This window comes from Pleurodeles waltl, chromosome 9, assembly GCF_031143425.1.
Source record: "Pleurodeles waltl isolate 20211129_DDA chromosome 9, aPleWal1.hap1.20221129, whole genome shotgun sequence".
NCBI lineage: Eukaryota > Metazoa > Chordata > Amphibia > Caudata > Salamandridae > Pleurodeles > Pleurodeles waltl.
In genome coordinates, this window is record NC_090448.1 from 40,891,739 (window position 1) to 40,904,580 (window position 12,842).

General features: G+C 42.7%; 1 protein-coding gene across 3 annotated transcripts in view; it reads left to right on the top strand.

Annotated features, from left to right (window-relative positions):
• The window catches only part of HMCES (5-hydroxymethylcytosine binding, ES cell specific), a 58,871-nt gene extending 47,915 nt beyond the window's left edge, over positions 1 to 10,956 (top strand). For all 3 annotated transcript variants that reach the window (XM_069206231.1, XM_069206232.1, XM_069206230.1), the window contains 2 exons: positions 8,033 to 8,225; positions 10,532 to 10,956. In XM_069206231.1, coding sequence (XP_069062332.1) covers positions 8,033 to 8,225; positions 10,532 to 10,738 — 400 coding nt within the window. In that variant the 3' untranslated portion in view covers positions 10,739 to 10,956. The remainder of the gene's footprint in view (positions 1 to 8,032; positions 8,226 to 10,531) is intronic.
• The last annotated feature ends 1,886 nt before the right edge of the window (positions 10,957 to 12,842 follow it).

Consider the following 12,842-nt stretch of genomic DNA (forward strand, 5'->3'; position numbering starts at 1 on the left):
ATTAGAGCAGTGGTTCCCAACCTGTGGTCCACGGGTCCCCAGGGGTCCGTGGCACATTCCCAGAGGGTCCGCAGGCCTGGGCTGGGAGGAAGGCACTTCTCCAGCTGGGGCCTCTGACAAACACGTGCGTGTGTGTTTTCACTTCCTTTGTTAAGCAGTTTTAAACGCAGTGCTAAGCTCCTTGTACTGCAAAAATAAAAGCGTCAAGCTAACTCAAGTGATTAATGTATCTGCTGGAGAGAGATGGGAGTTTTGTGCAGTGGCAGTTTTGACTCAAAGGTAGCACAGATGGTTAAATGTGCATGGCACAGTTGGTTACTGCTTTTGTCACAGATTATTTTGTTTCTATGCAGTTCATAATCGTAATCTAGCACAGTGAGCTGTGAACTGCCATTAAAGAGCTGCATGCAAACCGCATGGCACAAATTAGAAAGTTGTTTTTTTCCTAGTCTTTTATTTTCCTTATGCTGCTATAAAGGTTTGCTTGTCTAGAAATACATTCTTATTGCTAACGCAGTGCTTAATCTGTGGTTGTTGTTTCCGGTGCTGAGCACCGGCACTTATTTTTGAGGGCCGGGGCTTATTCTTCTGCCTCAAGCATTTGCTGTGAGCAAAAGACACATATGGGAAAGACCGAGGAAGGGAAAAACGAAAAAGTGTCACAAAGGGAGAAAGTAGAAAGCTGCTAGAGTGAGCTGAAGTGGCAGGGAGTGGCTTTATATGGATTGAAGGGGCCCGAGATGGCTTTATAATTACGCTGCCTCAGTTTTCCGTGTTCACACATTTAATTGCAGCAGCCGCATGTTTAAGAGGAAGGCTTTGGGCACCGGCACGTTTTTATTTACAAATTAAGCACTGTGCTAACGTCATCGCTAATCACTGTGCTGTGTTCTGAATCCTAAGTTTGTGCTTCTCCGGACCAAGCACTCTTAGAAAATGCCTACCAGTGTGGATGACATGTGAATCCTACATCTTGTAGTCCCCTGTAAAGTGCCCTGACACCCTACAGTAGTATGAGAGGTGCTATAAAACAAATGAAGTACATGTGACAGAGAGGCTAGGGAGAGATGAGAGGCCCTTATGGTTTACTTCCTTTCCCCTTCACTAAAAGCTTTCTCAGATCTTGCATACCTAAAAAATAAAAACAGAAATCGCTCTGGAAATGTAGAATCTGACCTGAGGATTCACCTTTCCTAAATAAAACCAAACATTGAAAAGGTAGCTGCCAAGATGCAGCGCCAACCTACCCAATAAAATGTTTCAATTTTTGCATATTTTTTCAATATAAAAGAATTTTAACTTTAGTAATTTGAGTATTTGTTTGGTGTGTACTTGTTATATTTTTTGCGAATTACTGTTTTAATGTTTGAAAATTAAATCGTACAATTTGCTGGGGGTCCCCTGCTTCCAGTAATGATTCAGTGGGGGGTCCTCAGGAATCAAAAAGTTGGGAACCACTGCATTAGAGAATCACAGCTAAGTAGCAGTTTCCCTTCTAATATCCCTTCAACTGTACTATGTTCAGATCCATGGCATCACCCTGCTACAACTGGTGCCTCCTGATGTAAATGTAAAGTAACCATTTTACGTCTGGCCTTTCAGGCCGCATTAGCTGTCTCACCAGACTGTTGTGTATGTTTGGTTAGCGTTATTTTTTCTCCTTTTTTTGTTTTGGTTTGCGTGGTCCCGCCAGCTCCCCACACACTGCAGCCGTAATGCTCGTTTCTCTTCAAGCGTGCGGCTTCCTTCCTCGGCTATCTTGGGACAGTAAAACAATAAAAAAATGTAAAGCAACATTCAATGATGGCACAAATGGGCACCATCTTTATGTGTTTTTTGCCACAATAGTAAAAATTATTCCAAGATGGCCATCCTTTCATGTACATGCATGGATACATATCTTTGAATTATTTTTGCAATAAGTGTAACGTGTCATCAAAGGCCAACCTTGTGCCCATTCGCTGGGTGACCGTATTTGAGCGCTTTTGAAATATTTTATTGTTATCCAAGAATTGTTAATGTCAACGTAAGGACTTAAAAACATAAGCAGTGGCACATTTTGTAACTAAAATGTTTTTTGCTCCCCGATCCCTATAAGATAGTAAAGTGCTTGTGCTTAAAAAATCTTATCTCAAGCCCTATAAAGTTTTTCTGTTTTTGAAGGATTTGAGACTACATATGTGTATGTTCATATGTTGACGTATTGACCACCAGACCCACAAGGCGCCTTTATTTGTTTCATCACTAGGTTTGTTGGAGCTGGGATAAGAATGATAAATGATTTGAATTCACACGTGGTAATTGCTTCCATTTAAAACATATTGCAACTGAATGACATAGAATTTAGGATGCCTTGCTACAAACAACTGGATTTTTCTTCCGTGTTAGTTTATATGCCGGACAGTGTATGTGAACCCAGATGTTTATTGACCTGTTCCTGGGCCTCTGTGGAAATCAGCTGACTGTTGACAGTGACAGCTTCCAGACCATTGAGGCATGGGTCCCAGTGATCATCAGTGCAATAGGTGGGAGGATAAAGATGGTGAAAACATGAATATTGATAAAAAAGTAGCCTTTCTTTTGCCATGGTTCATCAACACCTAACATGGATGACTTGCACTCAAATACAAATAACGCCTGTGTCATTTTCCACTTCCCCTTAAAGAGATTATTAAGGCGGCTTTGTACAGAAGTGCATTAGTCGGGATGAATTCCTTCCATCGATGCATTACTTTGCCTTTTGGCTGTTCTGTTTCCAAAGATCAACAGGTTGCGATGGGTTAGTTCCAAAGTGAGTGAGTTTGTGCGAATGGAAAGCAGCATAAAGTTATCTGTCCAGAATTGGATTTTTCATACATTCACATGTTGGAATCATTCACCGTTGTCAGGCTGGAAATCCCAGGTACCTTTAAATAGCTGTAAATAGTGTTAAAATGACCCTATGCCTTAACAAGAGGGGTTGTTTAGTAGCACATAGCCTCATCTGAAACAACCCAAACTTTAGCCAATGATGTGGAAGGGTTACACTCTACTGCACCTAGATTGTAATTGTAATTGTAATCGTATTTATATAGTGCTTACTACCCCTGACGAGGCGTCGAAGCGCTTTTCGATGAGTAGCACGCTACTCCGGAACCCAACAAGAATTAGTGATGGATTAGTATCGTTAAATAATGAGTACAGTTTTAGTATTATTATGAGTTAATTTGAGCCGCGGATATGAGAGTTGCTGTTATAGCTCTGATTTCCACCACATGTCGTGTGAAGGAGTCCCTGAGTAGAGCTCTTCTATAACCTCAATGTGACCTTTTACTGCTACTTTCCTGCTCGACCCTGATTTTGAACCAGTCCTATCTATAGCTTTCAAAGTAGTATTGCTACTTTGAGGAAACTCTCCATTTTCCAAGCTATCGAGGCCTCTCCTCTGTTATCCCCTGCCACCATGGCTGAAAAACAAAAAATCTATTTTCAAATCCTGCTTTATTTTTGGACAGAAGATCTATACTGATGATCCACGTGTGTAGTGTTTATATTCCCTTTATCCAAATGTAAGGGTTCAGGCTGCTACATATGTAATATTCTTTCAAGACTGAAGGATAAGGAGAGGAGGTTGGTTGTTTATTTGCTGGAGGGAAAGAAATAAAGTCGTCCAAGGGGGAATTCCACTTCGTCAGGGGTGATTCAGTGCAATGTGCTCTATCAGTCACTTCCACATAAGCAGTGCAAAAAACGAGGAAACAGGGCATTTCCAGAGCTGGACCTGTAACTTAAATTGCTTGCACCCACCTTCAGATGAAAAACTGGAGTTCCCTCAGGAAATCACTACAGGAAGGTCGAACAACAGCCTGTGCAAAAACTGTGGGAAAATCCAGCTCACTTGGTACCTTGACTGAATTGCCATCCTCAATAGTGACATCTCCGTCCTCCTGATTAACAATGAAGGTAAAGCCACACTTGCTGACGACCAGCTTGTTGATAACATCCCCAGTGCAACTAATTGGAGAGGTCTCCACGTCGACCGTGAGGAGATCTTCGTCAACAACAGCCTTGACAGTTGCTCCTTCTGCAGCAAGTCCACCATCGGTGACCATCCAAAGCATGTGGCTTCTGCTGTCGGCGACGACCCATCTTTCATCGTCCGCTGCAGGCTCATGATTGATGCATAGTACTTCGTCGACAACAGCCCTTTCAGTGACACTGTTGATACCAGCAACAATGAATTTTTCATGCCATTTTATTTTTCACCTATGAATGTGACAGCAGGTCTACTGACACAGATCCTGAACCGGAGGCAGATGTCCGCAACCAGGATATCGCCACGGAGGCAGCATAGAGGGGACTGGATGTGCATTACGTTCCTGAATTTGAGGAAGAGGCTTAGATAAAGAGGAAGTCTACCAAGAGTATCAGCCACGGATAGTCATAGATGTCAACCCTCCTTAATCTCCTGCACCTCATTGTTACTTTAAGGAGCCAGTAGTCCTGCCGTTGCGTTTTTGACAACTTTGCAGTTAATGGAGGATACCTTGTAAAGGTAGCTGCCGGGCAGGCTGTTAAGAAAGCAAACATCTGTCCTGTTCTGGGCTCCATCCCAGCCTACTCTGCATCCGCCTCCAACTCTTTTGCCTCCTGTGAGTATGCCAAGCCCGAAGGACGTTTGGGTCTCTGACCAAAATTGGGATTTGAAAGAAGGTGGACTAATACAGGGAGATCACAAATGCTGAATGGTGAATCCTACCCAAGGAGGGTCACAAGCCACCTGTTAGTCTGAATCCCCTCCACACAGATTGGTGAACCAAGGTCCCAGACTCGGTTTTCGTCCTGCCTTGTGGGCTGTTTGAAGCCTTATTCTGTTATAACATTATTGCCACCTCCTGACAGAGAAACCCCATGGGTAGCTTGGGCCGGAGAGTTAGTTCTAATGCGGCATTGCGGATCAGAGCTGTAAATGCCTTGCCAACTTTGGGCCGGTATGACCGCAAGAGATGGCGTGTTATCTCACTACTGCGCTGCCAGACCTTGTTGTAAACGAGAATGGCTGCAACAGCAGTCGCCAAGGAGGAAGCACAAATATCTTCAATCACCATCATCATCACAGCAATGAATGTGACCGATGCGGGCATCTGCCAGCTGGCATGAGCAACTGTTTTCAGGAGGCAAGGATGGCTGAGGTCTGGAGTTTCATTCAGAAGTGTATGCAAAGATCCTGGAAATGCCGTTTGATGGACTCGCCTTGTTTGGGAAGCAGATGGACGATGCCCTAGAAAACATTAAAGCAGATACTGTGAAATCCTTTGAGGTTCTGTGGTATGACAGTCCTGGCTTAACCACTTTTCGTGTCTCACAGGGATCCCAGGCATACAAAGGAGAGGTATCAACCAATATTTAGGTCAAGGCTCCCTATATTACTCTCCACTTCAGGATCTGACCAATGATATGCATGCATCAGAAACCAATGACGAGGATATGGTATATCGTTTGAATATTAAAGGAGTGCCTGTTAGTCACGTTCACGGGAAGACCAATGAGAGATTGCCTTTTCAGAGCTACCTCCCCACCATAGCCCACCAGGTCCAGGGAGAATTTCCCTATTTGACCCCACATGGGAGTCAATAACATTGGACTAATGAGTGTTGCACTCTTGCGGCACACTCTTGAATTTGTACAGAAACCACCTGCCTACCTACCCAGGAAGGCACATTATCTTCACTTGAGGAAGCTACAATAGAAACCTTTATTCCTCTTCCTCCTCAGGCAAGCGATAAAGACTGTCCCACAATCCCAGAGAAACTAGGCATTTTATTCCAGATTTTTTGGATAAAAAAAGAAAACTGTACAGTAGAAGACTTTTAGACCTCAGGAAGCTGAACGTTCACATGGGAACGCTCCAAAAAGCCTTGATGCTAAAGGAAGGAGAATACCTGACCTCACTGGATCGTCAAGAAGCGTATTTTGACATCCCCATTCAACGGAAATACAGGAAGGATCTCTGCTTTTCATTGGTGGGTGGTATTATCAATTTAAGTCGCTTCAATTTGACCTCAAGCGGGCAACCCGGATGTTCACCCAGTGCCTGTGCCAGTTGCAGATTTTCTGAGATGGCATGCATGAACATCAATACACCAAAATGCCAGGGGTAGTGGAAGTAACACGCCCTTTGACCTTTAATTTCACTCAGATACATTTACACTTACACACATACTCTCTCTCAAATAAACGCACTCACCCACAAGCACGCACACAGCATCCATTTAAAAAGCACTTTTTTTTTTTACTTACCTCAGCTGACAGGGAAGGCCATATTCCAGCTAATTGTTATCCCTTTTGTTACACTAACCGTGAACAATGAAGCATTATTCACTGTTGGTGCAATAAAAAAAGTTGAGAGAAAACAGTGGATCTCCAATCAACACCCTTAAGAACGAAATGACATTGTGTTCCTGGCATTGATTTTGCCACCTCTGAGGACAGGGGTTACAAAGACAGTGCCAGGGGTCGCAAAGGGCAAGCCAGGGGTTGCAATTGTGACTAAATGACGTCCATGATGGTAGATTTACCAAGTATACCTGTATATGGACGACTGGCCCATCAAAGCTCCGTCAAGTGAAGAGTCAGTCTTCTATAGCTGCCTGCATCAGTCTGTTTCATAACTTACATTTGACACTAAACATCAACAAGTCCTCTATGAAACCAGCGAGGGAACTTTAATTCTTGGAGCAATACTTGACACTAAACTGGGGAAGGCATTATCCCCCGCAGATGGAGCAGTGAAGGGTTGAGCCATTGCAAAGCATTGCCTAGGGAAGCAACCTTCACTTCCAAGCACTTAGTCACAGTTGGGCTACACAAATATCTGCTGTGCCTTATGACATCCTGCTGAGCCCAATACCCTTCTGCAGCCTCTGGCTGAAGCCCTTTGAGCAAAAACTGAATAATCAATAGAAGCAGATTGGCAACTCGTGAGACGACATGGATTAAGGCACAAGCCATCTTAAACAGTAGCCAGTATGATGGAGGTTCTACACAAATCTCAGTGCCGGCCTGCCATTCCTTCTAGAGTGGTGCTAACACCGGATACATTCCGGAGGGCTGGGGAGCTTGCATGCAAGAACTGCCAATGGGAGGCCTCTGGTCAGACAAGAAAAGTTGCTTGACATGGACATCTTGGAGCTGCGTGCCGTAAGACTGCACCTACAGTTCCTTCATAGACTAGCAGGACAAGTGGTCCTCATCACGGATTACACAGCGCCAAGCAGGGAAGAACACGGTCCCAGCCTCTCTCCTGAAGAGATGCAATTGCAGTGGGACAGAGCAATCTCCCATTATGTCGACACCTCTGTCACGCATTTACCAGGATGCCAAATAATCAGGCAGACGCACTTAGTTGAGCACGGTTGAATTGCCACGAGTGGGAGCTCCACCAGGATCTAGTGCAATACATCTTCCACAAAGGGGGACTCTATACTGGACTTGTTTACCACCCTGAACATTAACAAATGCCACACCAGCAGGCTCTGGCAGTGCCTTACCGGTCAAATAGTCCAATGTCTTCGCATACACCTTTCCTCAAATTCCCCGGATCCCCAGGGACTGAGGAAGGTAAAGGAGGACCGCTGTACTCTGATTTTCTTTGCCCCGGTGTGGCCACCACAGTACTTGTACAGAAAACTCCAGAGACTATCCGCACATCTGGCAGTACCACTGAAAATGTACTCCAGGCTCTTCTCCAGACATGGTGGAGGGATACTACATCACAATCTCAAGTTATGAATGTATGAAAGATACCAATGTTGGAGAACAGGAGTTACATGTAAGAAGGTAATTTCTTCTCCAGAGTAACTTCACACCAGTGGACGGTGACTCTCATTTTCCACTGCTAGGCCCTTTAAACCACATGCCAGGACTGAACACAGGAAATCAGAGGCAGACTTAGCTTTCTGCTTGAGAGGTGAATTTTTATTTCTTTTGATCAGTTCTATCATCCATGTATTTCTTTATTTGTTTTAATCAGTTTTATCATCCACTTTTCTAGAATGCCAGCTATACTAGATGGTGATGAAGCAATCCAGAAATGGCTCGACTTCGGGCAGGTGCCAGCACAAGAAGCCCTCAAGTATATACATCCCATAGAAAATGTTTCTTGCCACCCTGTCTCCACAGTAGTGAACAATGCCCGCAACAACACACCGGAGTGCACCGTGCCCATTGATCTGAAATGCAAAAAGGTGAGGTGAAAGTCTGTACCATTTAAGTAGCCAGAATCCTAATACTGATTGAGTCTTTGGATGAATTTTACCCTCACAAAAGGGATTGGTGATTACGTAATTCTGACAGCATCTGGAATTTATGCATTCAGAGATTTGGAGTTTCAGCAAATTTGTGGTTAACCTAAGGAACCTGTACGCATAAACGTTGTGAGCATCCAAACAGTTTACATACCTTTTGCAGGTAGTTTGCCACCTTCCAAGCACATGTATTCTTGTTAAGAGCAGGAATAAGTACATTTCTGTGATAGAATGGAGAGGGAACTCTAAAAGTTAATGGGGGAAGATTGGCAGGGATTCTCTGCGTGAAAGTTTGTTCTATTTAAGTAAAGAATATTTGCACATTTGCGCTTGATTTCCCTGTCCAAGATGCAGAATTTCAGACGTGGTAGAAATTCTGGAAAACAGTTTGATTCATTATTCTAGAGCAGGGTTCTGCAAAGTCGGTCCTGGAGAGCCGTGACCATGCCAGATTTTTAGCATATCCACATTTAGAAAAAAGATGTTTCAGAAATCTACATTGTTCTAAATGTGGATATGCTAAAAATCTGGCAGGGACCCAGCTCTCCAGGACCGACTTTGCAGAGCCCTGTTCTAGAGTTACAAAAATAAAAGCCTTGTTTTCTCTTACCTTTTGTAAATCATTCCATTGGTGGATTGCAGGTATTATCCTGTCATTTTAGAAATTTCTAGGTTATGACTTCACAGTTATTTATGGATCAATTTTTAGATAGAGGCAAGTGTCTTTAATTGTTCCAGGAATGGTTTATAATAAAACATTGTTTGTATTTTTGGTTCTGCACATGGTACACGATAATGCTATGAGCTACAAAAATACCATTCAGGTGAATCGGATTATAAGCTTTACAGACACATGGTAGCTCATGAGTACAATCATTCAGGTATTTGAATCAAGTCTGAGCATAATGAATACACTTAAATAATTCAAGTTATTACATATCTGATGTAGTGCAGGCAGGGAAAAGGCGAAATCACATGTAGGCCAGCACTACGTTTGAGATTTGGAGCATTAGTTCAGTATAGAAAGCTTTTGATGTCTCTCTTCATGGAGGTTTTGAATGCCTGCCATTTCGATTTTTTATTTATCTTGAATAATTGCTCACAGTTTCTCCATGGCATTGACACAGCAAATCTTACTCGGCCATAGATGAATAGGTGTCATTTGCTGGCCACATACCTGCACCAGGGCATTCTAGCAGTGTTTGGAAGATGTGATATGTCTGTCTGTTTGGTGTGGTGAAATACTATTTTCCCCAGGGTCACCTAAAAGTACCACCAGTGGTTTCATAGGCAATGTGATTCCTGGTATATTTTTTAATGGATGATAACATTTCTATCCAATAAAATTGACCATGTATACTTGACCACGTATACTTGACCACCTCATGAGAAATAGGTATGTTTCTCCTTGCAATTTTTTCAGCCAAGATCGGACCCTCTATTGCATGTAGGCTGGTAGAGGACAAAGAATATGTAAGTAACTTATATGCATTTGCTTTATAATGGACCCAAATCAATGCCTTACGTACTCTGCCATATTTTCACCAAGGTCTCCTCTGGGATCTCTTCTCCCAGGTCAAGACATACTTATGATTAAGGTATTTTTTTTTTTTTTTTAAAGTCCAGCAAGATTGGTTGGAGCCATATTATACCCTTGCAAACTTGTTAGTTTGCGAACAGGTTTTCCAGTGGGGCGATTTCCCTGTGGGCTCATAGGTTTACTCTTTGGGAATCTGTCCAGTGTTATGGCGCACGATTCAAAAGTAGTCAGCCCTATCACGACCCTAATAGGCCGCTAACTCCTCTCTTGTGACTATTCTCCGGAAAGCAGGTCACACAATGTTGGGGAGTTATAGTCATTCAAGGCTCAAAATCTAGATGAATGGAGGGACTCTGAGTTATGCATGGCTGACACCACGGGTAAGGGAAATATAGCAGACCTTTACTTCTGGGCTATCTGCTGCCAGTATTCTAACAGTAGTATGGAGGCGGTGAGTAGGGCAGTGATTGCACGTGCACCCTTGGCATTAGTGAGGAATGTGGGAGGGGGAAGCTTAGTTCTATCTTCACCCGCCTCTTATTGCGTTGTGGTTCCTTTCCAGTGCCAGGTGGATCCGGGCCTACCTGGAAAGTATTACTGATGAGTTTGAAAATCATGATCCAGAGTCACGTCCTAGAGCACATGAATGATGTTTGTACAGTTTGAGAGTGAGGATGAGGGCTCAAGATGACATTTTATTTTTTAGGAACCTGTTTTAAGTGGTAGCAGCAAGAAGATGTTGAGCTGGCTGAAAAGTACATCACCAAAGAAGGAAGCGCTTGGTTCCCCCGTATCAATGAAACCGCTCTCCAAACAGGAGACACCACCAAAGAAAACCAGCGCAGGTTTAATGCACAAATGGCTGAAGAAAGAAGACGAGGAGCCTTCGCCAAAAAGGCCCAAAATTAACTGACTTCAGTTTTGGCTATTCTCCAAAGTGACTAGTTCCATTATTATCACCCCAAAGGTTTTTGCAGTTAGTGGGGCATTTCTGTGCCAAATAATTACAAACTTTACCTCTCTGCTTTGCTTTCTGTGTTATTTCTTATGAGGCATTTAAATATGCTGTTCCTTTTTCTTATGGGGGCGTTATTCTGCCTATACACTAATAAAAGTTAAGCATTAATCATGTCCACCGGTGTAGTTGATGGTGCCATTTAAACATTTGATCAGAAATTAAGAGTCAACAGCAGTTCTTTGAGATAACATTGTGTGACCCAATGATCTAACTGCACATTGCACTTACGAATCCATGCAATCCTCGTCACACGCCTCATTTTCTTGCAGGAGAGTTAAACGGATTAATACTAGTTTTTTTGTTGATCTGTTAAGTGAAAGAAGTTTCTTTCAGTGCTAACTTATTATTTAGTTCTGATTATTAGATGCCAGCCAGACTTTGACTCCATTTATTTTAGAATTGAGGTCATCCTTGTAGGAACACCCTGGCCCACAGTTGCTATCCATATAGAATTGGATGATACCATAGGTAATAAGTAAAATCACATGTAAATATTTAGAACAACTGTCATTTGGTAAAGTGAAACTATATCTGTCCAGTACTATCAAAAAAACTTTTTGATGTTTAGGGATGAAATATTCACCTTTAAAAATCACAGTGATTTGTATTGAGCCAGATTTCCATCACCACACAAGAGCGCATCCTTTCACTTAATTAGACAGCTCACATTATTAAGTTCATAAAATTAACTTTCCAGAATGTAAACCTTTGCAGATTCTCATTCTGTAAAGTAGGGCGGAAATGTACCTTTGCAGAGTGGAGTTTTTGTGCATCTAAACTCCTTTTAGGTAAGTAACATATTGTCAATGGGGTCCACTTTGTAAATGTGAATAGTAGCGACAGAATGTGCTAGTTGTATGTGGTGTAGAAGACTGAAAATTGGAAATTATGGCTGATCTCTTGTGGCCGCAACACATTTTAATGCCGTTTGATTTGTTTATGTAGTGACCAGGTTGAAGGTTATTTGTCAAGTAAGATGTGACAGAATGGTACTGATAAGACAGTTCGACTCCTTTTGATTATGCAGTTTCAGAGAAATTGTAAGAGCTTTAATACTTTTAAATCCTTTTTAAGCTTTTAAGCTGAGAAAACACCATTTTATGTACCATGCAACTTTTTCCTATGAAACCAGCCTAAATACCTGCCATCAGTTTGTAATGTGACACGTTGACTTCTCAGTGTTGTACTGCTGTTTAGAGCAGCACGCTTTCACCTTTTTAAATAAGCTTAATGCAGTCAGTTTAAAGTAAGGGGATGTTGTGGGTTCTTCAACTGCCTTAGGGTTCCCCCTTGTTCTATATAAAGCAGCCCTTGTTCTATATAAAGTAGCGTATTTAAATATGCTGTTGAAAATTTTATAAAGTTCATATGGACCTAGCTTAAGTGTTCTTTTTACCAATATTTTGTAGTTATTTTAAATTGACAAGTTTTTGTAACAGTATATTTACTATTTTATGCAACAATTTGTAATAAACAATGTTTTCCTGCTTAGTCCTTTTTCAGCAGCTCACCTTGACAGACCAGAACATTACAACGTCAGCTTGTGTTTGATAAATATTAGAGTCTGTATTTGTAGTACTTACTGTACAGCCTCTATTGGGAATAGGTCACAAGGTTCTTTGCCTTGTTCGCAGTGGCGGCTGCTGCCAGGAATGGTCGGAGTGGCAGCGCGCAGTGCTGGTGTGGATGGGTGGAAATAATAAAGATGCTGCCTCGGTGTTCCGCACCGCCTCAGATCTTCTTTTGTTGCTCCCCTCCCCAACCAGTCAAGACACTTCTCTCATTCTGTTACCCAGCATGAGAGAAGCGCCAGCACTGGCCTGAGCGGACTGAAATGCCGCCCCGTTAGGGAGTGGGAGCCTGTGTTTGGTCTCCATCAGGCTGTGAAATACAGCTTGGGTGGAGAGGTCTAATTGTGCATGTCAGTTTGGCCGGCCTCAGACGGCCAGCCAAACTGACATGCGCACTTGGAGTGGACCTAGCACTCATCTTCCCTGGC